Source organism: Ostrinia nubilalis, chromosome Z (assembly GCF_963855985.1).
Source record: "Ostrinia nubilalis chromosome Z, ilOstNubi1.1, whole genome shotgun sequence".
Classification (NCBI taxonomy): Eukaryota; Metazoa; Arthropoda; class Insecta; order Lepidoptera; family Crambidae; genus Ostrinia; species Ostrinia nubilalis.
The window spans coordinates 24,038,741-24,065,425 of record NC_087119.1 but is presented as its reverse complement, the minus strand read 5'-3'; the positions used below and the strand labels follow the sequence as shown (position 1 = coordinate 24,065,425).

General features: G+C 36.9%; 1 protein-coding gene across 3 annotated transcripts in view; it reads right to left on the bottom strand.

Moving 5' to 3' along the window:
• Positions 1–26,685, bottom strand: part of LOC135086713 (inhibitory POU protein) — an 86,046-nt gene that overhangs the window by 26,002 nt on the left and 33,359 nt on the right. For 2 of the 3 annotated variants that reach the window (XM_063981491.1, XM_063981492.1), the window contains exon 2: positions 3,927–3,983. The exons of the other annotated variant lie outside the window; for it this stretch is intronic. In XM_063981491.1, coding sequence (XP_063837561.1) covers positions 3,927–3,983 — 57 coding nt within the window. The remainder of the gene's footprint in view (positions 1–3,926; positions 3,984–26,685) is intronic. 3 annotated transcript variants of the gene reach the window in all.

Here is a 26,685-nt window from a genome sequence, read left to right as displayed (position 1 = left end):
AAGCCAATGAAGGAGGTATAAATCCAGCCACCAGTTGGCTGCTTGTGAACTTACGACTTTAATGCAAGTAGCCAAGGGTCAAAAGTACGAGTCAAAGAAAACGGTTTTAAGTAGCCTGTAAACAAGAAAAATATGACTACAAAATAGGAGAATCCGAGCGTTGGTTTGGAACCAGTAGGTCCTATATTTTTCTGTTCTTATATTGGTAGTAATTTTTAAAATTTATTCAAAAACGTTATTGCTAAAACATTATATTTTTCAATTAGTTTAGAAATTGATTTATTGAATATAATTTCAGGGATAAATTGACTTCATAATACATATAAAACCGATGCAGTTAAACGCTAATGGTTAGTGATCACGACATGAAATTATTCTATTTAAGCTTACATTTCTGAAAATACAAACCACGTATGAAACCCACCTTGTTTGTAGTTAGCCTTACACACTGGGATTGGCCATGATCGTACAAAAAAATCTTAAACTCATCGTATCGTGTTGACGTAGGTAGGTCTAAAATTTCAGTCTTTTGAATATTACCGAAACTGTACGCAGTACGGTTTATTTTTTTATTTTTTTTGACGCGACGATCAAGCCGTAAGCCAAATCCTCAACCACGGAGGAACTGGCTATCTTACCTCTAACTGCCGAAACACAACAATGCTGTTAACATTGTTGTTATGGCGACAGACTTAGGTAAGATGGTGGTAGCTAGCCAGGCGGACTTACAACAAGCCCTACCACCAACCAAACCGAACAGAAAAATCTGCCCCCACTGGGAATCGAACCCGAAACCTCTGCGTCTGAAGCAAAACGGCGGTAAATGAAGCTGTATAAATATAGTGAATGGACAGACAGTAGATTCTTAGTAACAGGATCACATTATTAGGGAACCCTAATAGCGTAGGTACCTAATAATTTTGATCATACCCAAACCCAAATTACGTATTGGATGTACCTACCAAATATACAAAATTAATATAGCGTTTTTTAGTATAATCTTACGCCCGTATTCACAAACGATGCTTAAGTAAAGCAGCAAATCGAACGCACAGCGTTGAATAAAGCTCTGTGATTGGTTCATGTGTAACCCTGTGCGTACACGTGCACTGTGAGGCCAATAATGTTCGTGAATACGGACGTTAATTCAATTAATGAGTACTTACTCGTGCGTCACCTTCGTAACCAAAATCTTTAAATGTCATATGCCAATGAACATCCACCTGCCCTTATTTAATAATGGAATCAAAATATCTAACGTAATTTCACGTTGCCTTCACTTACTTTTTGTACGGTAACCAGTAGGGTTGCCACTTACCGCACTTAATCATCCAGTTAAGTCTAAAATTAGGATCACTCATCGGCATCTTTAATAAACTTTAAGGTGAAAGAAACTTAGATACTAGAAATTGTTATCATTTCACATCTGAAGTAACTTGTTAAAAAGTATTTTAATTTTCATAAAGTTACCGGAAAACTGATGGAGGTTCAAGGGTTAGTTCTACTTAGGGATAAAGTAATTGTTGTAGGTAACGATTGAGGTTACATCTCTGGTGACTTGTCAACTGAAGTGCCAAATGACATGACGTACTCTTCGACACAAAAAACTAATATTTTCTAACAATCAGTCGGATTCAATCCTGCAATGTCCTAGCAAAACTAGGTCTAGGAATCGAAACTAGGACTCCCTGATGGAGGTAGTCTATTCTAGCTATCAGATTTTTGGTCACAGGTCGCACTCAGGCACGCTCAGTCTAATTTCGTCTGACAAGCCATCAAGGAGCTCTCCATTTATCGGTTCATCTGAGGCAACACTCGGGAGTGGTTACGTTTATATCACGAATTTAGGTCAGTCAGTTGAATTGATTGACAAAACGGTTTTAGCTTGACCCACCGCTAAATTACGATGAAATCGGTAAAAATGGTAAATGACTACAATTTTTTTTTACTGTGACAGCGACACTGTCTGATTTTGGAACAGGTATTTTAATTAGGTATTTAATGTGGGTATTGAGCAACGTACAATAGTTACTGTTAGGTAATCAGTGGTTATTAACGTTTATACCTATGCTCAACAGCTGTCTAACATCCGTCTGTTGGGGCATGTTCATAAAAAAGCTCCACAATATAACCTTCCCATTTAACATGCCATACTTAGTCACAATTAGAAAGAGAGATTCCAAGTGAATCTCGCCACCACTTCCTCCCTCCAAGAACCAAAGCCAAGAGTGCTTTTTTTTAAATTATCACGAAAAGCTTTTCTTATTTTGGTCACTTCCGGTTTTCGAGCTTTACAACCCTTGCCACAACCCTCAAGGCTGAGAAGTAATTCCCTGAAATAAGCGCTGACATATCACGAATGTTATCAATTAATATCGATGGTACCTTTTTACTAACATTTTTGGGAACGTGAATGTTCTAACCTTTGAGTCCTCAACTTTTAATTTCCTAAAATGGGGTGGACTTCTTGTGACCCATGGTACAGGCTACAAGAAACAGCACCCTATCCGACTTTACAATTGCAAAATTAACACTTATAAAACTACTGATGTCAATAATTATTATTTTTTATTTTAATCAACTTCTTTTTTATTTTTTTTAACAGCTGCTGACTTAGATACTTTGATAAAGTGAGGACTAGTCAAGTCTCTTCATTTCGTATACTTTGAAGTCTGCACTAATAAAATTGATTAAAGTTTGGTCTAACTAAATGAGGTATTTTCAACGAATGGCAGTCTTGAATCTACGCTACTGAACCAAGTTTTCAGCTTCGCTATAGGACTTAAATATAACACTAATCGATGGTTTACTATTTCATTATTTATTTATTTATTTTATTGACAAAGATCAACCAACCAAATATATTATCTAATCCAAATACGCAAATCAAAGCTCTTTTATTGTGACATTAAATCAACGAAAATAGGTACATGTATAAATACTATCATAATGAAGGCTGTAAAAATTACAATTAAATCAATTTTGAGTGTCACAAACGCCATTTAAATATACGAATTGTTTGTGAACGGTTTCAATTATCGGCCACTTAGTGATTCAAATTAAAATCGACATAAATAGGTTTGCTTTTAACTGGCGAGCAAACAAGGCATTTTTGGACCGATTTGTCAGTTATCGTTACTAAGTCCGACGCGGAAATAAAACTTGTACATAGTGCTTTTACCGGTACTATTGTTTTAACTGAATGGTTGTTAATTTGGATATTAACGATGCTTGAATCGATATGGGTCACGAATCACGATGTTTTTAAGTTTTTACTCTGTCCGGCAGGGTTGTGAATACGGAAATATCCTTGTTTGTTAAAAGGAATATCCCAAAAAGGGCATAATATAAGACTGAAAAGAAATTTCCTTAATAAAGTAACGACCGACTTTTGTCTTACAAATATCACAAAAACAAGTATGAAAAGTCACAAAACTTTAAAATTCGTAGGTTTTTATTAATTTACATTTCTTTTATGCCATGCCATTTTTGGGTTACTCAATACACACATCTATTATTAAATACAATACTTACGTGACTGAAAACTTAGAGCCCTTTCTGAAAACCCTGGAATTCAACACAAAAATGTATGCAAATAAAAATCGCGCGCAGCCTCAAGACAAAATAATAAAATATCTTTGGCCAAAGATCGCAAGCAGCATTCGCAATGCTACAGCTAGAATGCGGGGTTGGGCAGAAAGGAAAATGGCTAAGTATGCGCGCAAGCTGACGCACAGAACATTCAGGGGGCGTCAAACTAATAACGCACGAACGTCTTTGGTATAAGGTGCATGTTTCGCCCGGTTCAACCATTTATGCACCTTACGCCCTTTGTTTGACGCCACAAGACATTTCTGCGCTGTAGTATTCCATCTGAATCTAAGCGCACGCGCATCCTTTAGCGTGCTCCTATTGAGTAGACTTACATTGTGCCGTGGTGACCAGGAGTTGCACATCAGCGATGCATCCTCCAATATCCGACTCTGTAACAAAAAACCTTTGCTTTTTTAGAGTATCGTATAATGATCATGCTTAGAAAAACTACAAATTAATTTACACTTATAAATCGTGTCAATTTTAATTCATTTTCATCATAAGTGTTCATGGATATTATTATTGTAATGATTTTTTTTTAGTTTTATTCAATATTTTTTTTAAATGTGTTTTAACAGCCCTACTTTTAAAATACTCGTACGGTATCAGTTGATAAGTCAATCAATTATGTCTGTCAATTGGCACAGATTTACCGTAAAATGGTTTACAATAGCATCAAGAGTATTAAATTGCCCTAATTGAGTGCGCAAAGTAAATAACTATGATGGTTACTGAGCGAGCATTACGAATGCAGCGGCCCCGCCTTGCGCGACTTATGAATGCTTAAACAGCTTCCGTTTGGACAAATACATATTAGCCGTAATTTTTACTTGTACCATGACATTTGTTGTTTACCGTTCACGACCGTTATTCATTTTGTAAGTGCTACGTTACTCTTAAGTAAACGGTTGATTCAATTATTTTTTGGATGATTTATGTGGCCAATACCGTTTTTTAGGGTTCCGTAGTCCTGACAAGGAACCGTCATGTCCGTCTGTCTGTCCGTCTGAGATTTTGCTTGGAAACTATTGTCACTAGAGAGCTGTAATTTTGTGGAGGTATGTATATTAACCACGCCGACAAAGTGAGGATGATTTTTTTTTCATCTTCTACCCCGTCGTGTGCGGTATTGTTGGATAGGTCTTTTGAAATGGAGTTTCTAAGACTATTTTTCCATTTAGGGATCCGTTTGCAAAATATTAAAGTTTAAAGTGCCAATTTTTGTTCGAGTAGGGCGTCCCCCCGCTTGAAAAATCTGGAAAAATTCATGATAATAATGCTTTTTATGAACTTTCAATAAAATCTATAACGGTTAAGATAGATCAGTTAGTTAAATAGTAATGGTAATAGTAGTAGTCGTTTATCTCATGTGTATATAAATTATGGTAACGACGGACAACTACGGAACACACGGACAGCCAAAGACCAACAGCATCACATCTGTCCAAAGAAACACTATTCATTGTCCTTTATATTCAAACTGACATGAACTCTATCAAATGCCGTTCACTCGAAGTCCGTTGACTCGAGTTGAGCAAACGTTACAAACCGTTATTTAAGCTTCATTGAATTGACAAGCGCAATTTACCTCACCCGTCACTTATGTAATCCTGAATCAATTTCTTTTTATCAACCTGAAAACTGAACTTATATTCCAAGACATAAGTTTCAATATCCATTGTGCATCAATGCAAAAGTAGTAGGTCAATCATCGGCATATTATAACCAATTTAGCATTACTGAGCGGTTTTCAGCCATAAATTATGCAAGTCAGTTTACTTTTATAATGCTACGCTTAAGTCATCTATTTGGTTTGTAGGGTAGGACAGATAGATAGGTTCAGTTCGAAATTGAACTCATGAGCGACTCTGAGCCCGCATAGTACTGAAAGATAGTTATGTGGGCCCTATTTAGTTGAACTCTCGATTTGGAGGTTCTAGATTCAAGTCTATACTTATTTCTAGTTTTGGATTTGGGGAGGACCAGAGAATGCCACATTAATAATAATAATAATCACTATCTATTTATATTTATATAATCATGGTATTGCGAGTACTCAATTGCGTATCTACTCGTATAAAAGAATCCTGAAGTCCTGCAAATTAAAGTGGTGTGTTTTCTGAAGCACATCATTGATTTCTCCCTAAAGGCTCATTAGATTCACACTAAGTCCTAACCTGTACGAATAAGTAAACAGCTGGTCAAGCTGTTCTCTATTTAATTTGCTCATCTCCAGAGGAAAAGCACGAAAGCTGATGTGGAAAGCTCGTTGAATGTATTTATAAACCAAATTGACTGCTTAGCACCTTGCAATTTGCTTAGTTTTCCAACACTCGCCTGAATTATTTATTCGTTTAGTCGTATGAACGATCTCAGTACGAAAAAGACTTTAAGCTCTCTTAACCATCTAAATTGTGGTTACAATAATTACAATACTTAGATGCTTTAAAAGTATTTCTCAAAGATAAAAGCATAATTATACACTACTAGCTTTCCGCCCGCGGCTTCACCCGCGTGGAATTTTGTCTGTCACAGAAAAACTTTATCGCGCTATAAACTATCTTATGTCCTTTCCCGGGACTCAAACTATCTCTACGCCAAATTTCATCAAAATCAGTTCACTATCGATATATCGAAGTGTTGAGGGGTTTGTACAAAAACGCCACAATGTCGGTCCGCCTCCAGGATCGGGACTCGAAACCTATCCAGTTGCAGCGAGGGGTAAGACAGGGAGACGTCATATCTCCAAAACTGTTTACCACCGCCCTGGAAGATGTCTTCAAGCTTCTGGACTGGAACGGATTTGGCATAAATATCAACGGCGAGTACATCACCCACCTTCGATTCGCGGACGATATCGTAGTCATGGCTGAGACCTTGGAGGATCTAGGCATAATGCTCGATGGCCTCAGTAGAGCCTCTCAACAAGTGGGCCTCAGAATGAACATGGACAAGACAAAAATCATGTCTAATGTGTGTGTGTGATTAAGAGTATCTATAGGTATCTATACTTAGTGTTTTATAGAGGACTAGCGGCCGCCTGCGACATCGTACGCGTGGATCCCGTTTTATCCCCTTAGGGGTGGAGTGGAGGTTCGTAAAAATCCTTTCTTAGCGGATGCCTACATTATAACATCTACCTGAATTTCAAATTTCAGCCCGATCCGTCCAGTGGCTTGGGCTGTGCGTTGATAGATCACTATGTCAGTCAGTCAGTCAGTCACCTTTGAGTAATATACATATATTTAGATTTGGTATAATGGTCACATGGGTTCATTAAATGGTTGGTAATAATAAATTCTACGAATGTAAGATCTATTAATTAAAAAATAAAGTTTACCTATTAAATGGTGCTCTATGGAATTCAGCGATAGATTTTTGTGTTTATCGACCTTGGCAAGGCTTAGGTAGACTGCGGAAAGTGCATTAATTTGGTTTATCCAGACTTAGCCTCGGCTTTCTTCGAAAAGTTTCAGGGAGACTAAGAAAGTCAAGGTCTCTAAGGCCCAGTTTCTTGATCCGTAGTTTAACCAACTGTAGTTTAAATTTAAATGTCAGCAAAATGCACTATTCGAACGATTGTTAGCAACTTTGGGTAATTTTTAACTTTATAGATTGAGGTTAGTCTTTAATTAAATCGTATATCTGTCTTTAAGTAAATTCGTTGAAAATATATTGAAAATACGTTTTCCACTACCGTGATGGTATCCAATAAGCCAATACTCGTATATAAATAGCCTTCAACCATGGGGACCATTAGATGCACCATGGTTCCTGCAACCTTTATGAGGTCCATCAAGCAGATGTCAGTCTGCGCTTACCACGCACGCAGTGACGTAGACGGGGAAACGCACTCAACGTAACCGAAAATAAAAGACTAACCTCAATCTATAAATCTATCTACACTAAAATTAATAAAAAGAAATAATTTGTATTGAATAGGCTCCGAAACTACTGGAACGTTTCGAAAAATCTTTTACCATTACGCCCGTATTCACAAACATTATAGGAAATTTTAAAATTTTTACAGTTTTAAAAATTATTCAATAATCCATCCATTAATTTTTAATTTATTAAATAATCGTATTTTTAAATTTTACCCATGTTTTTAAATAACTTTTAAAATTTTATAATTTTTATGTTGGTACTAGGTAAATTATAATTATTGTCTCCATCGTTACAATTTACATTTTTTGAAAATAATTAAGATATGGGATGTAAAAGCCTGAAATAAAGAAAAAAAAACTATGAGGTCTCACAGTGGTGGACGGACAGGGTGACACATGAACCAATCACAAAGCATATTCAACGCTGTGCCTTCGATTTACTGCTTCATTAAGCAAGCATCGTTTATGAATACGGGCGTTAGAATCGTACATTATTTTTGATGAACAAGTTCAGCTCAGCTATGATATAATAATAGAACCTCCTCGTTTCGGATAAAAAAATCAAAGCTTGATCTGAAAAAGCGGGAAATACTAAGCCGGCTTATCAAGTCGTCGATTATTGTCGCAGCAATACCTCAGAGGTTCGATTCCAAGCGACTGTGTTCTATTTGTTTGTACATAAGCTCACAATTTCTCTGAAACCAGCTTCAATTACAGACTCTTTGAAGGATTTATATTGTCGAATGAATGTAATAAAATAACATTTATACACTACGAAAGATGCTCAACAAAACGTGGGCGAGGTATTATAATTTTCCTTTCAGATATCGAGATAATACGGGAATTTTTATTTTATTAAGGCCGGTGATGAGCAAAGTTATGATTTCATTAGTGCTGATATAAACCTTATTATAGCACACTTGTTACCTTTTTTAAAGGATTATGCTTTTTGTTCTACATCATAAAATAAAAATAAAATTAAATCATGTAAGTAAGTACTGTAGGTATACAGTATACCTAAGTAACGTAGCCCTGTCCTCCGACCATTAATGAAAATGAGAAGGAAAATATTATCTTCCTAATCTTTTCGTTATTGAATATTTATTAGCAAAATAGCAAAACAAAAAGTGTGTATAGTAATAAAGCGTTAGGTACTTGATTTTATGTCATGTTAATTTCAAAATAACCTTTCATTAATTATTGAAGAGTTTATATTATTAATAACAAACAAACAGATTTTAATGTAAATAGGTACGAAACAAACCTGAAAGGGTTAATGTATACTGTCAAAGGAGCAGTTAATTTCACGAAAATACAGGGTGACTATAGAAAATCGCGGGTCTTAAAACGGATTGAGATATGCATCGTAGCGACATCTTCCGCTGTCGCCTTTAATAATTAATTTTCAGCCCTTTGCAGGCTGTTAAACGGCGTGACTAAAGAGGGGGGCCCTCTCCCACCCCACAAACTTTTAATACAGAGGTCCGTGCGAAACACGGCCGGTTTTAAATACTGCGTTGGATTATAAGGGCAAAATGTACTTACATTTTGAGGATTTCATGGAAAAATTCGTTTTAAATTTGGCTCTGTACGGCTTTAGGCTTATATTTTTCTGAAAATGATTTTCAACTTCACAGTAAATTCACTTTGAAATAAAATCCTGGACCGCGTTAAAATTTGATTGAATATTTCAGACGCATTTTATCTGTGCAGGTCAACTTACCATACACGTCTGCCTGCCGATTAAACCCACCAAATTACGTAATATAATATTTTAGATCCAGCTACTGTGACTCCCATTTATTGTGTCAACTATTCATACTATAAAGATATTATCTCTCTCTAATAAATAAGTTCCTACTTAAATAAGAATTATTGTTTCTCTTGAGAATAACATTTTAATTAGGATAATACGGGCATACGACAAATTACTAACATATTTTATCTTCGAGACTCTCTGGTATAAATATTACCAACAATAAAGTTTTTCAATTAAGTCGAATATCGATACTGTGCTATTTTTATAACATCTTTTGTGATCGAGATGGTTTTTGTTGGAATTGGATATTAAGGGACATTTTTAGCACTGATTTATTTTGTTACTGATATAGGTAAATTGCAGATATCTTTTTTCTTTTCATCACTAATAAGAGCCCCATCCTCTATCTTATGCTCTTGTTATTTCACAACGAAAATATATTATCTGATGTGCTGTCATTGATTGAACACATATTTTATCATTTACTCGTAGTTGTTATTTAAAAACTTTTCTTGCACCTAGGTATTTTGCGATTCAAAATAGAAGGAGATTTAAAAATGTCTAAAAAGATCTAAGCGATCCAATTAACGAATAATAGGTTTCAAAAAAATACATACGATACTTCAAAAAAATTTCCTCATTCTCTTAAGAAACTTATTACGAGTACCAAACTAATCATATAATAAAAAAAAAATTCTAATCCGCACTAAAAAGACAATATTATTAATAATTTCAATCATGCCGCATAAAGACACCCCAATGCACTTCGACACTACGCCCCGGTAATAGCCGGCTTCGGACCGCCCACCTGCCAGCTCACACCGGCCCAGCTGTAAAAAATTACGGACCACTCAAATCCGCCTATCTGAACAATTACATCCGCTAAACGAGCCACCCGAGTTCCCGACCATCTTGCCTAAATCATCCAGCAAGCTGATAGGGATGGCGAGGCGAACGATTTTTAATCGATTCAAATCGGAAAGAATTAATATTTAAGAGTTTCAGAATACTGAGTAAATGTTTTGATGAATTTCTTTCTGAGTATGAACGAAAGATAAATATTTTTTGTTTTTAATTTATCATTTAATTTTGCTGATGGATTTTTGTTACTGGCTTTTGTTAAAAAAAAAAAAAACTATCATTTAAGAAAACTATAAGTCATTGACTAAACATTTTTAAGGATAAAATATCTATTAATGTAACTAAATATTTTTTTACTTTCAAGAATGCAATTTGCGAAAACAAATTCTGTAAACTTCAATGAACAATGGAATCGATTTATTCTTCGATTAATCGAATCCAAACCGCCATCACTAGGCTGTAAATTCGACGGGCTTTTTAAGAAGGACGGACACATCCAATTTGCGCGGGAGAGAAAGAGACGCCTCAGATTATGGTAATGGCGATAAAAATGAGGGTGGGGTACTTAAGAGCAATTTAAAGATATTGTATTTAATGTTCGGAGGGGGCGGCTTATTGTGAATTGATAATTGGGGGCCTATCGGAGTTTGGAAGTGCGACGTTTGAGCGTACGGCACGTCAAGGTGGGCACTAGCATCTTTTGTGATTGTATTAGGGTCGAGTTTACAACAACAGTGTATAGTCCAATGTGCTCTTAATGTGCGTGGGGCGAAGCGTCTTATACTTAGTATGAGCGGGTTTTTGCAGATTAGAATCTGGGTAACTAATTGGTTTTGAACCAGGATGACCTTATTCTTGAATGTTTTAAGGTTGAAATTCCAGACTAAAAGTTTGCTTAGTTTAATTTGAGTAAGTTTGACTGTAATAGACCAAAAGTACATAACGTATAATATACTCGTAATAGTTTGTGAAATAGGTATTGAAGTTTATGTAGAGTGAATCTACACTGTATGATATTATGTAATTTATACATGTATATTTATGTTATCTGGCACACAATGTAATTTACTAGGGTGCATATTATTGCAATTAATTAAAATTGTAGATCGTTATTGGTCTTATTATGTACATAGTAAGGTAAATTAATATAAATAAGGGACCATAAGATTTAAAAATAATTCTAATTAGCCCTGGCACCTAAAGCTTAACTATCCATTTCCGTTTTTGCTCTCGCTCTCATCAAATGGTGATTCTTTGCGATAGAACGAGATAACCTGACAGGCAATGGGTAGTTAACACTGTTGCCGATAGTACCTTGAACTAGCGCTCTTGTAATCCTACTTATAATATTATAAAGGCGAAAGTTTGGATGTCTGGATGTCATGATGTCTGGATGTCTGGATGTTTGTTACTCTTTCACGCAAAAACTACTGAACGGATTTTGTTGAAACTTTACAGTATTATTGTTTATAACCCAGATTAACATATAGGCTAACTTATGACGATATGTTACAAATAAATTTCAATAAATACATAAGACGTGTCTAAAAAGCGTCATCTACCTATCGTCATTGGTTAAAATCTACAGCGCTGGACAAACTACTATATGACGTTCGTAAATATTCATTCGGGGGAAGCCGTGAAACGCCATCTATCAACATGATATCTAACGGGGGTAAAACGAGGTCCACGCGAACGAAGTCGCGGGCGGCCGCTAGTAAGTAATAAATGCAAATCTTTTGCATTTTCCAAAAAAATATATTTAATCCATCAGTCTCGAATTCTCGGTATAGGAAGGATAATCAAATAATAGTAGACAATTAATAATAATCTCGTGAATTCCAGCACCATTTTAGGTCTTCAATGGCCAATAGACACAGCTTATAAATAAACCTATCATGCGCGGCTGTCAACTGTTATGATGCCATAATCCAGATATCAGAACCAGCGGTCGCCATAACCGCCTATTGTCCATGCAAATTTAACCGGATCCAGCGCATCCGATGGCTTAGATTGCGTCCGAACCGGTTTGACGGATATCCGGATTAGGGATGTTCCGATACCACCTAAGTATCGATACCTACTCATTTCGATAATACTCAAATCTTTTTTCGATACTACTTAAATAAGTACTCCTAAAGTATCGATAGTTACTGATATCGATACTTTTTGGAACTTTTATTTTGTTTTATTATTTTGAGGGTGCTATCAATGAAGGTTGAAGGACAATAATTGAAACAAAATTGAGAAGAAAACAACTATTTATTTATTATAAATGTTTATTAGACTTATTATTAATTTAAACAAAAAACTCTTCAGCATTAAGATTGCCCAAAAACAGTAACTGTTCAAGGTATTTTGAAGACAATCTGTTCCTTGTTTGTGTCATTGTTGCACCGGCTTTGGAAAAAAGGCACTCGCTAGGAACTGATGTTGCAACAACAATTAAATATTGCTGTGCATACTTGTAAAGACAAGGGAACACCAACTTCATGTCATCCCATTCTGCAAATGGGTTGCTTTTAAGAGAAACTACTGGATTTGATAAATAAAGAGAAACTTCATCTCTCTGATGAGATTTTTTTTTTCTTCTTGTGCCCATGTACTAACTCTTTATGATGTTTCCAAAAATCGTATTCAGGTGGTGCAGTAGATGAGACATCATCTTCTGACTCACTTGGGCTACTTAGTTGTCCGACAACCATGGTTCTAAGTTTTTGAATAGCTCTTCTGCATGCAGAGGGGTCTTGGAAATGCAGATTTTATTGTTTTCGGTTGTTTTGCTGATTCGATTCGATACCAAGTATTTTTGTTTCGATACCGATTATGTATCGCAAAATTGATTCGATACAATAAATACTTGGTATCGAATCAAAAGTATCGAGTACCTACTCGTATTTATTAGTATCGGAATATCCCTAATCCGGATACGGATGAGCGACTGGCATAATGACATCGGTAATGAGTGAATGCTGCTGGTTATGGATTCGAAAGTTTTATATTTAAGCAAGATAAGGCCGATTTAAAACAAGCAAAATAACTGTTTTTATAGATTGCGCTTAAAAGCTTCGTAGAGCTTTGTGCGGAGCTCTTAGCAGCACTTTAAAAGACTTTGTTCTAAAATCCTGCTGTAAATTACTATGTTAGTACTCGTACGCAAATCTACTGCCAATTTTATGCTAAGTTATTTTCTTTTTATAAAAATAACGCTCTTTTAATGTCATAATCTCTAGCCAATTTAAATGAACCCGGTGGAAACGTGAAAATAAAAATAAAATTGTGTCGGGAAAAGCTTAAATCTAATCTCCGTTGAAATGTTTGAATGAATAAGTACACAAAATCCGGTGTATGACGAATAAATTTATTTTCGCGCGTCGTTTTTTTACTAAATTTATTTGATTTATTTCTAGACCAGCGTGGGTCTAAAGCCGTCATTGCTGGCTGTTCAAATTCAAAACAAATGGGAGTTCATAGGAATGTTTACGTTTGGTTTTCATTCATGTAGGTGTGGTAGGCTTTTCAGGTGTTTTGAAATTGTACAAGACCGTTTCAATCACTGAGTCTGCAGCCTGGTGGTTCACTTATCGGACTACAACGCTAGCAGCGTTCGAAGATAATAGCAGAGTAAATACAAATGAGTAGGTCATCTTCATAGAAACGCACCGAGCGCGGTTTGTATGTGAGCGCGCGCCAATACGTATGCGGCGCGCACGCACACACTGACAAAATTCGGGGCAACTCACCGCTAATCAACGCTAAATTTTGTATTTACTCTGGTATTGATGAGCATACAGACAGATGCGTTATCTGAGTAATCCCAACTTTATTTCTTTCCGAAAATGTATACGTTTATGAAGTCTGATTTTTTTTTTGGCTAGATCTATTTAAACATAAAGTTAAAATGAACCATACAAACATGTTTTATATTTCGTTACTTTTATTCAATCTATCATTGTTTCGTTTCGTTAATAATCGTTAAAATAAGCAATACCAACCCTAAATTAGCGACGCGTTTCAGTCTCGCCGCGAACGGCGGAGCGGAGTAACGAGTTGCATTAGCGCGCATCGTTACCGTTACCGTTACCGTTAACGATTATCGTTACGGCCCCCCTAACGAATGGCGCCAATTGTGGCGGTTCCTATGTGGCGCACTTCGCTTTCTAGAGAGGACTTATGTGCCCGAGTGTACCTTTAAGGCTTTAATGGCAGGCTTCTTTAATTAATCATAACTTCGTGATTCCGTTAGCTTTGTCGCGCATTAGGTCACAGTAAAATACACACTAGGTTTGTCACTGTATACTTATAGTGTTGCAAAATAGAAACTACATATGTATAAGAGAATGTTACAGTCATAGTCAGTCAATTTCAAAAAATAAAAGTGTACTACTAGGAGCAAGCTTTTTTGAATCATACTAGTAATATTATAATTGCGAAAGTTTGGATGTCTGGACGTCTGGATGTTTGTTACTCTTTCACGCAAAAACTACTGAACGGATTTTTATGAAGCTTTACAGTATTATTGTCTATAACCCAGATTAACATATAGGCTATAATTGATGACGATCTGTGACATACTAAATTTCACGCGGGTGAAGCCGCGGGCAAAAGCTAGTAGTTAATATGCGTTTAATTTCCATTAATACCACCGTATTTTAATTAGGTTTTGGTTTGAACTTTTTGGTTTTGATTTGAATTGCTCTGAATAAGAAGGCTCGGGACATGTACTATTATGGATACGATTCTAACTTGAAAAGGCAATCAACAAAAAATCAAAATTCGTCAGGGACAGAATTGAGCGAAATACATTTTAACAACTCTCAATTAGCTGGAAAAAGCTGCACAATTTCTGCTGAAGCATCCGTATTTTAGTCCAATCAAAGTATTAAAGCGACGATTGCAAACGATTCAGGTAAGTAGTTGCATTTATCGTCATTTTGCAATTACCTGAACATTATCCTACTACGGGTATTTTATGGATATAATTACTCGGTGCCTCGGTTGTTCAACTCAGATATTAAAGCATTTCTTGGCCTTTATTGGCATTTGTGGTAGCCATAGAAACACATTGTTGCTAGTAGGGCGCTTCCAGTTTTGGCGAGTTCTAGCAATCGAGCGCAGGTACAGTCAGTTTCAAGTAGTTGGTGACACCCAAAGTGGCCAAAAAGTTGATAACACAACCTTATTTTAATTACGGAACTATTCCCACCTCTCGTTCCCACCAATGCAACTCCTGTGTAGCCAGGATCTACAGCTTGACCGCCACAAAAACCCAACCAATTAAGGTCAAGTTTGTCCCGGGGGAAAGTTAAACTGTCATTGGACCCGCAACGAAATTAATCAGAACCTTATTTCAATTGTAACAAAAACGTGTTGTGAACTTTTTGGCTACTTTAGGTGTCACGAACTATATGACGCTGACTGTACTTTTTACGCTTGTTTAATCCAGCTTATAGACACGGCAATAGAAACTGAAATCTCTCGTACAAAGCTGAATTTTTCATTGACACTGAACTTTTTGTTTTTAGTGATTTGAATAATCCTCTCTTTGATTGCGAATCGAAGTTGTTTAGAAACCATATACCTACGTACACCCTCTGGTATCTCTTAAATTTACACAATTGTCAAAATCTATTGAGATAATTATCAACTTCTGAGTCCCCATAAATGCATGCTCTTTTTAAAGGATAGTTAGTGCTTTTTTCCTGTGCTGCGGATTTCGGCGCGCGTGCGTGTCGCCCACGTAACAGGAAAAACATGTATGAATTAATTAATGCGTGCCAAAATCTGCATCAGAGAAAAAATGCACTTAGACCTTCGTTTGTCATCTGTTATCAACTTTACATTCAAAGGAAGTCAATCCTTAATTTCAAATGCCTTCTATTTTCGTCTGATAATTTACTCGGGTGTCCAATGACAGTTTTACCAGCAACTTTACCCCCTGACTAACTTAGTACTGGTAAAGTTTATCGACCAAGCTGTTAATGCTGCTATACAAGGATTGCAGGGAAGTCGGAGTACAATACGAGGTTACACACTCGCTACATTTCACGCTAGTGTCGTAGGCTCTGCGTCTACGAGGTTTATTAACACGACTATACACGTTACGAGATACGATACGCTACAGGGATGAGTCAAATTAATACGTGATGAAATGAATCTGCCAAATTGTTGAGACTTTGACAATGTAGTGACCAACTTAAGATGTAAACAAAAACTACATTTTTTTTTGTAAGTAATAGATTTTAACACAATAGTGGAATTTATTTTCTACTACTATCTTATAATCTGACGACTATTGCAATTCAGCTGTTATCCGATCCATCATCCAGTCTGTGGCAGCAGAATAGGCGCGCTGCAAACCTCTTTACACGGGATTCCTGAACACATAATTCCGCATCCACGCAGCGAAACATGGCACTAGGCTCACGGGGCTTGCCCACCGTCGGGCAAACGCCGCGTGCCGGCACTCCACACTCTAGTTGCTCGCGCCACGAAATTTAGACCAGCAGGGGCGGGTCAGATCGATAGGAGGCGGGCCCCGGGTTCGACTGCGTTCTCCGCGCCCCGCGCTACTCTAATTGATTGACACAGACGAACAGACGTTCTCTAGCCGTTTTTATTGTAGCTCCGGCGGTGATTTGGTTTTATGCACTTTTTTCCGCGGCCGACGATATTCGGTTTAGCCAGCTTCAGCGAATTAGTCGGCACAAATTGCCAATATTTGTGGTTAGCAGCTAAATCTGTAATTACACTATTTGTAACGCAGCGTGCAGGACGCTGCGGCGAATAAATAATGTACGAGCTCGGATATGTGCGACATCATTTTATATTCTTACAAACTTGATTTCGGTGGATCTGGTCGCGTTTAATTTTGGATATTGGCTTTTAGCAGGCGTTTTAATGCTGCTAAAATAATAAAGTAAATTGAGTTAATCGGCCTGTAAAATGATTATTAAGGAAATTCAGATATCGTGTATTGGCCGACGCGGACATACAGTATTCACGGCGATGATTCAAACTAATTATATTGTTCACTCGGATATTTTGTCAGGCCAAATAAAGCGTTAAATTTTCATGTTCTTTTCATGAAAGGGTATGGTTGTGTGGGTTGACTGATTGACTGGGTCAGTTACTTTGTTGAAAATATCAAAACAACATGCTTTCTTTAGGTAAATGCATGTGGCAACTGGCTCTATAATTTCTGTCTATGTATGTAATGTATGTATCTCTTTATGGATTTCCTTATGCTTCTTATTCACAAACATTACTATGAGGTCTCACAGTGCGCGTGGACGCACAGGGTGGCACACGAACCAATCGCAGAGCTCTATTCAACGCTGTGCGTTCGATTTGCTGCTTCACTTAAGCAAGCATAGTTTGTGAATACGGGCGTTAGTTACAGCAAACAACTGAAACCTACGCAGTTTGTTATTCCATTGTGATGTTTGGTTCCATATAGGTACATACGTGTTAGGTTCAATATCCTACAGCTGATCATGGTAACTTCAGGCGCAGAACACCAGAAGCTGTTACAGCATCCGCATAGGAATTTTGACCTACGAAGATTAGTAAGCATGGCAATGGTATTGTGATAGTCTGAAATTCAACACAGATAACTCATGCACATGTTCATATAAGGTATCTGTTCAGATGATTGCAAAGTTGTTTATCTACCAAGTAAATCTAGCTCCAAGCAAATTGAAGTATCCTGAAAGCGTTTCTTATTTAGATTCCCTTTTCCCTGTGACACAACATGAGTTTCCAATTATGTAGCATGTCGGAGATACACGGAAGCCTTTTACAACCGGAGAAAAGATATAAGTTATTAAATGTGAAATTTTCGAAAATAAATAAAAGCTAGAACGCAGTACCTACTCTTAAAATTAGAGAAATTACGTTGGGACTCTCTCCTACACCCCCGTCCATCACTGTATTGTTCATAACATAATATTTTACTGTTGTTTTAAAGCCTTTGGCAGACGTCCCCAGGTGGATTGTATAATACCTGCGCTCGACGTCACATAATGTAACTGTAGGCAGTAGTCTCACTCAAAATAATCCTCGAAAGTTTTCGTGGATAGCTTTATGTGAAATCTCGTTTTAGCCTACATTTACATATTGTTATATGAAAGTGCGCACGTTACGCCGATTTAGTATCGGCCAATTCTTCATACAAACTAGAATCGGGTCCAACTATCGGCCAACTAAAAGTCGGTGGTGTCCTAGGCTTATTGTATGCAATTATTGCGCATCTCTTATAATTTCAAACTTCTCTTTCGCCAATCTTAACGTTTCAATAGTTACCTTATACTATTGAAATCCTAAAGTGACAATGAAATCTCAGTAGACACAAAAACATCCTACTTTTATCACAAAAATGGAAACGACCCAAACAAAGAAGTAATTTTAGTAGTTGGTGCAATTACATTTTACTTAACAATATGAATATACCTATAATGAGCAATTGTTGTGCTTAGTAGTGCTCTCTTTGTCTGGGTGTCCACGGAAGATCAGCGTCGTGGCATTATCTAGATGCTACGACACCATGCTGAGTCGATACCTTTTCAGTATCATTGTAATTACCTACTCGTTAAATATTTTTTGTATTGTTGTAAGTTAAGTGTATTGTCGATGATACTGAATAAAAATATGTTCTTCCTTTCTTTCTTTATTTCTTTCTATCCCTTAACACCCAACTCACGTGACAGGTCACGACAAGTTCCACAACTGTAAACCTACCGTTCCTCTATATTTTACAACGGACCGCAATCAGGGAGAAAGATTAGACGAGCGTAGGTTTTATTGCAGCTTTTGATTGAGATTATAACCCTTGCAGGCGAAAAACTCAGTCCTGTGACCGTACATCTAGCTTGAAAAAGATTTTCCGATTTCATTTACAGCGAGATCCTATGATTTCGAACAAATCCGGCATTCTTCTCTTTCTTTTTGGGTCTGAATCGATCCTCACACTTTTGTCTCATTTGAGGGATCTTTCGACGGCGATTTAACGCATGTCTTTCGTTGTTAACTATCGTTTTAACGATTAGATTTGGTAAGATTAGATGACCGAATGTTGAGGTATTTCTTCTTGGCAGTTTTTCTACGTTTTGCTATGAATTCAGCTGGCTTGTTGCTAAGAGTTGAATGTAAATAGATACAAAGTAACTATTTGTTTCGGAAAATAAATTAAATCAATTAATGCACCTCAAAAACTGTCCACTCTGATAGGTTTAAATTTATGATTACCTACTAAACGTTATTGTAATATTTATTAGCATTGGTGTTTAAAACAATCAGAATCAACCCCAAATTTTAAACAAATCAAAATTATTGATCTATAAAAAACCGCAAACAACGAACAGATGTAGTGAGGCGCGCTTCGAAAAACAAGGGGCACTTAATGACGGCGATAATTATCAAACTACCCGCAATACACTTGACATGTTGTGAGAGCGCCGGAAGCCGGGGTGAATCCGCGGTCACGTGACCGGCGGCCATCTTGCCTAACTACGCACTTCCGGCCGTAGTGCAGCGCTAGTGAACTGTTTTACCCCACGCGTAAGTTTGACAAGTGTTTGGTTATTTGTATAACAGTTAAATATTTATAAATATCAAATTCGACATTTGAGTTCAAGAAATCACGACTTTTTTTGATATGGAAAGTACACAACTGTGCTTAATAACAATCTGTAATTTTCTTAATAATTGAAGTAAATAATTGTTGTTTTTTAAAATTACCCATAATTTTATCGATTATGACAAATAACTGCAATTTCCCCACAGTTATTAGTCGTCTAGACCAGACATGATTGTTGACCACCCATTCATTAAGTGGAGCAGTGACTTTACGATGCTTGAAGATAAATTCATGTTGCAGCCATGTTTGATTTACAACCTAGTTAGACTGAGATCTAGGTAGATACTAATAATATGGTTGCGTTTGTTTATTACGATACTGCGCCTTTATGAATATTGGTATTAGAAATTGAACCTGAAAAAGGATTGTAGACTACCTATTTTTGCAAAACAAGAGTAAGTCAGTGTGGTGAATTCCTCTAATATGAAAAACTAGCGGGCCGCTCGCGACTTTGTACGCGTGGATGCCGTTTTACCCCCTTAGGGGTAGAGTTTCGTAAAATCCTACGTTCTAAAAGGAACCCATACAAAATTGGGGACTCCTAGCCCTTGTAGTTACTGAGATTTAAATTAAAATGAGTTTCAGTGTATTAAATCCTAACTGAAATTATTATCTAAGTGATTTTTATCAAAAACACATAGACGTAAGTGAAACCACGACAGACAAATGCGTTAGACAACCACACTTTTTGTCGTAGTATCACAGCTATGGTCTACCTACTGTGTTATGTAGGTATACCTCGCTGTGAAATAATAATATAACCTTCTAGCAAAATCCTAGGCTCACCCTGCGTTACCCAACACTCACTTTCGCTACAACCGAGTTGACGTAACCGGATAAAAGGGGATTTGGAAACCAAATCTCTTGACCGGATCGATCCCAGACAGTTATGAAAAGGCCGCATTCGAGAGAGCGAAAAGGGGATCTACGTAAGCTCGAAGGGAAAAACCTCAGTACGTTTCAAAGAAAAATATTTTCTTGGGCGCCGCGTAAGTTTCACTTACCCCGCAAAGTTATTCCTTCACACAGGGGGTCATGTGCGTTCTGTATCACCGCGGGTTAAGATTCAATTTCGGGGTTTTCTTTGCGGCTGACATTTCAGGAGTGCTTTAGGGGACGTCACTGAGCCGCCTGTCACCGACTATCAATATCCGCTGTAAACTGACGTATGGGGTGGCAAAGGCCGTGGAATCGATATACTATGTTCGCTAGCTACTTAAGAAAGTTTCGATGAGTTTATTGGCTTTATTGACACGCTGTCGTTAGCAGTTTGCCGGCGAAACTTGAGGCGCGACCGAGTAGCGGTCATGAATAACTTAGCCACTGTGCTACTGTTCTTCGGTTGCATTTAGCTAATGTTTGTAAACAATCCAATAATAACCTAACGTGTGCTTAGTAATATTCTTGAATCTAATAGTTTACCTAGTTCAGTTCAGTTTGCATACTTAATGATACTTAAATATAAACTGCGATACATTTTGTGTCTAGCAAATAGTGAATATTGTGTGATTCGCTCAGTTGGTTTCAACAAACACAAAACATACTTACTAAAAAGCTATTTGTAGTTGTCGACTTAAATCCTGTTGATGTGACGTTCACTATTGAAATAACATTTTAATACACGTGTATGATTAATTTTACTGAGCTATTTATGATCAATTAGGTAGGTATTCATTAATTAAAGTTAAATTTATAAACAAAATACTACTCCGAAATAACACGAGTTCATACATCAACGTATTTAATTAATCGAGCTTAAATCTGTATTTAACCTCGATCTCAACATAGCTAACTCCACGTAGTCTAGAAAATTTTAAGCTTCGATTCCACAACTTTCACCAAAGTCAAAATTCCTTTATTTGCTTGATTGAGCAAATAAAACAATAAAAAACACTAATAAAAAAAATAAGGTTTTGCTCTTAAGGAGCCTTCACATAATTATGTCTCATAATCTTTTTGCTCTACCAACGCTTCGAGACCAACATTCGCGGCTCAAGCGATTTATTTAGTCACAATACAGGCCAAGAGCTTCCTCGTTGTGGATAAAAAAAAAACTAAGCACAAAAGACAAAATGTCCACCACCCCTGCCGGGCAGCGTCACATCGCGTGCCGGACACCGGAAGCGTGTCCCCAAATCATTGCAAAGCGACACACGTGTACCTAATTACTGTCCCGTTGGACACTCGTACTTACTGGTTTTCAATGGAACGAAAGTGGTGTTTGAAGGCAGAACTTTGACATTTACGAAAATGACTGGTGTGGCATTTGGTATTTTACACGTGTACCACGTGTAACGGGGGCAAAAACTAAACTTGATCTACCTAAGTACTATGTGATGGTTAAAGAATATCTATACATTGATTTTTATTTTTTCCTGAATTAAAATTAATGGTGATCCCTGCCCTTTTGTCCCTATGTCTGAGAGTCCTCCACCTGGAAATGAGCTCCCCTGGCTTACCTGGAAGTCTTTAAATAGACTTCGGACGCAGGTTGGCCGTAGTAAGGACAATCTGGTCAGGTGGGGATTCTTGGATGGCTTGAACATTGAGTGCAGTGCAGGTGCGGTTTTGTTCCTCAGTCGATGCAGCACCTGATGTCGTGCCATGAGTGCCCAAGCAACTGCACTCAAGAGGATTTGATGAGTGCTGCTGACAACGCCACTCTTGCGGCGGAGTTTTGGACTGACACTGTGTAGGTTTGTTGTCGACACGAAAAGAAGAAGATTAATGATGGTTAGATGTCTGAAAATTTCAGCATCGAACCCTTTGTGGGAGACTATCTGTGTTTTCTATGATTATATTATGTTATGACCAAAGAAAAGTTTTAGCGAACTCGACCCCGGATTTCAATCAAGCATTTTTCACCTTTACAATTTAGTTTAGATTGGGTCAACCATGCAAAATTTAAAGTTCACCTATAAGCATAGAGCGCTTCTTACCAATTACGAGTACCATAGCTTATACTCAACTAATGTCTACATTAAGGCTCAATTTCAAATAGCAATCAGTAAATTTTTTTTGACATACATTCTTAAAATCATTTATTTTTGTTAACTTTTACGATTGCGAAATAATACAGTCTGAAGCAAACTTTCCAAACGTTACACTGACCTTCATTAAGTCACAGCTGCAAATAATTAATTTTTCATCAGTTTCAGTTTCATTCCACTCGCGAAATACTTTTTGAAGTTCACTTTGCAAACAAAAAATAATCCATCAGGACTGACTTTCTCGAATATTTAAAGGATTTTCCACACTGAATGCGTTCATTTCAATAAGTCCTTGCTGAATACATAATTTATTTAGTAAACAAAAATTAATTACTCGTCTAAGTTTACCTGCTTGAAAAATGGCTTTAACTTCACCCCTTTTCAGTGCAAAATACAGTTTATCACACTAATGTGATAATCGAAAAAGTTTAATTAATAATCTGTCTAAAGTTAACAAGTCACTAGACTCTGAAGCATATTTTATGGTGTTAATAATTAAGTGATAATGACACTCCTCATTCCTATCAATTGAACATGTCACCATTACAAAACGTCACCACACAAACAAATTACCGGTAGGTACGTGACCTATTGTAGCGGTAATAGGTCACACACCGATAACAGTCGGCACTTAAGTACGGCCGTGACAGCAAACTCTGTCCTGAGGCGAAGGCTGACCGACTTAGTCGCAAAGTGAACGCAAACGGTAAGCCGCCGGCGAAATACGTTCAATAATGCATTTTACTGACCTGATGACATACTGCTTAATGTGCATGTTCTCTTTCAATTATGGCGTGCGGTTTGCACAAAGCCAGTGTGAAATTATATTTTGTATGATTGACTATTGAGTTTGATACATCTCAATGGGCCCCAACTTGCCCTAATTCTTCTATCATGTAAATTTTAACAACAGAGGGGTTTGACATAACACAAGGATGGCATACTCAAATCAAATTACTTTTTCAAATAATCGGATTTATTCAAGCTTTGGGTAAAAATACACAAAGTGCTTTAACTCAATCTGGTGTCCTACCTGAGAATGCAACTTTAATCATACGAGCCGAGAAAGCCTCTCTCAGCATTGGCCCATGACACCTGCGTGTCACCTGCCCATGATACATCTATCGCTGGCTAATTATGATGCTAGTTGTCACAGTATATGTTATGCACGGGACTATTCCCACCTCTCGTTCCCACCACTGCAACTCCTGTGTAGCCAGGATCTACAGCTTGACCGCCACAAAAACCCAACCAATGAAGAATGAAGTATATGTTATGCAGCAGCAATGTGCAGCAATAAACATTACTTTTAATCTAAATATCACAACTTGGGGGAGGCCTTTGTCCAGCAGTGGACGTCATTTGGCTAAAACGAACGAAGATATCACACGTTCTAGTTTACAATAAAAATACATATTCAGTACTCATGCTGCCGACGAAAACACGATGCTACAATTAGCTGTGGTTAACTAACCGTTAATTAGCCTGAATTTCCAACCCTCAACTTTCAAATAGACACTAAACAACTCCAATGCAATACAAATCGATATATTTACACTAAATAGGCGGTAAACCAGTAATTAAAACTATCATTAGCTTTCCTCATTGCATGGTGAAGCGTTCGCGTTCCCTCACCTACCAGGTATTTGATCTAAAAATAGCTGACCGGGTCGCTTAGGTGAGTAAGGCTCGATTACTTATTGACATAATAAAACTATGTTACTGGGAAAGGAAATACTTACGCGGAATTAAAGGATACTGAGTTCCCAGAGGGCGCTCAAGACGCGTTATAGTGAAGGAAATACGATATGCCTCAAATGAAACATAAACTGGAGTGTTTATATGTACTCATTAATATTTTTAATGTATTTTATAGTAAAACTAGCTTTCCGCCCGCGGCTTCGCCCGGGTGGAATTTTGTTTGTTAAATTTTCCTGAATTTTCTTTGCTATAAACCTCACGGAGCCCGAGACCTTTCCAACGAATATAAAATCGTGGAAATCGGTTTGTGCGTTCTGGAGTTATAGCGTCAGGAAGGAAAACCCGACTTATTTTAAATAGTAGATAAAAGTGATTGAAAGATCATACTGAAAGCTTTAAATAATTAGAATCGTATGGATCATTTAAGAATTAAAATTGTGAGTTTTTATTCTAAATAGGAATATACCAAATAATAAACCAAAGTATATGGAACTGAAACTGACTATCTGTAATATAATTTGAGTTAGTTAATATTGGTTAACTAGTGCCATCTGCGTTTCAAAAGACAAAAGCGAAACCAGTTTCATGTCCCTGGATTTTGATTATTCAGACCTGTTGGCGCTGTTGCACCGATAACCACGTGTGGCGTGCTAAGACATTACTAATTACCACGTTCATCAATAAATTTGCCTTGGTCATAATTAATTCCGTGGCCCTCGGGGCACTCGGGGCGTGTGTCGTCGTGGTCACCCGTACATAAGTGATAACTTCATTAATGCAATATGCATCTTGGACAAACGCCTTTTATAAGGTTATGGGTAATGAAAGTTTCAGGTTTGGTTCCTGGTAGAGTCAATGTAAAATATTTTTTGTGATGCATCTTAAATGAAGCATTAGCGGTCAAACGCCCGTATTTACAAACATTATTAACATTAGGTACTATGAGGTCACACAGCGTGGACGCACAGGGCGACAAAGGAACCACCAATCACAGAGCTCTATTTAACGAAGTGCGTTCGATTTTCTGCTTCACTTAAGCAAGTATCGTTTATGAATACGGGCGATAGTCTTGTGACTATGTCATTACTTATTATTTCATTTCATTACCCAGTACCACGTTCATAATTTATCATGAAGTCACCATGATCATTCAATAATTTAATTTTTTTCAAACACCAAATAAGAGTATGTATCACCATAATTTATTCACGCATTTTCAATGTTTCCATATTTTGTACTGATTCAATCTTTCAAAATAATAACAAATGGAATCCTTTACGAACACAATGATAGTACGAATTTTCGATACGATCCTTTGATACGATCAAATTACTGTTCATTGTATTACCGTAGGTAGGTATTAAATTTTCACAACATAATCTTGAATGTGTTTCTAACATTATTAGACTATACTTTATGTTCAACTTTATCGGGTTATTACATTTTAATGCACCTTCTGAATTATTTATAAAGGTCGCGATAGATCAGATAGTTTTGAATACATTTTCGGAGCTGTGAAACACTTCTAGCTTTTAAAGTACAAATCTAAAGTGTTATAGGCTTTGGCACTAGAAATTCGCGGAATTGTGTTACTGATGAAAAGTATTTGGGATGTTTAACTGCTAGCTTGAATCAATATTTATAACTATGTATATTTTAAAGACTGTAAACCCTTGAAGAGGAGGCTGACAAATAGTGACTGAGTTGCTTGCTTCTTCTCAGAACTGGCCCGTTTATTGGTCCGGAAGCAGTAAAAGTGTTAAGGTTAATACTGGGACGCGTAATAGTGCCTTTTATAACTTACAAAAATAAATGAGTTTCATGAGTTTTTTTACTTATTTCCTATACCTACCTAACGAAAGTAGCTAACAAACTTCCCTATAATGGAAGTATCAAACTTTTCGTCATAGATTTTGGATTATCTGTTAGTTTTGCGTCTCTGATCGTTTAGATGATTCAATTCTTTTGGGGCAAAAATAAATTTTATTGAACAAACTTTGAGTAATTTTAATTTAAAATATTTTATTTCACATATTTTTAATACTACTACATTTTCACTTTCACCCATTCACAAATTATGACTCAAAGACTCAAATTGAAAAAATACAGGAATATTGAACAAGGTTCTCGAAAGTCCCGGCTAACGTGTCATATCGGCGGACGGCTTTGCACCTACCAATTAAACCAGTCACCCTACTGCACACGCTGATCGGACCCGTTTCACAGTCGTTTCCACAGGTTTTCAAATGTGCATTA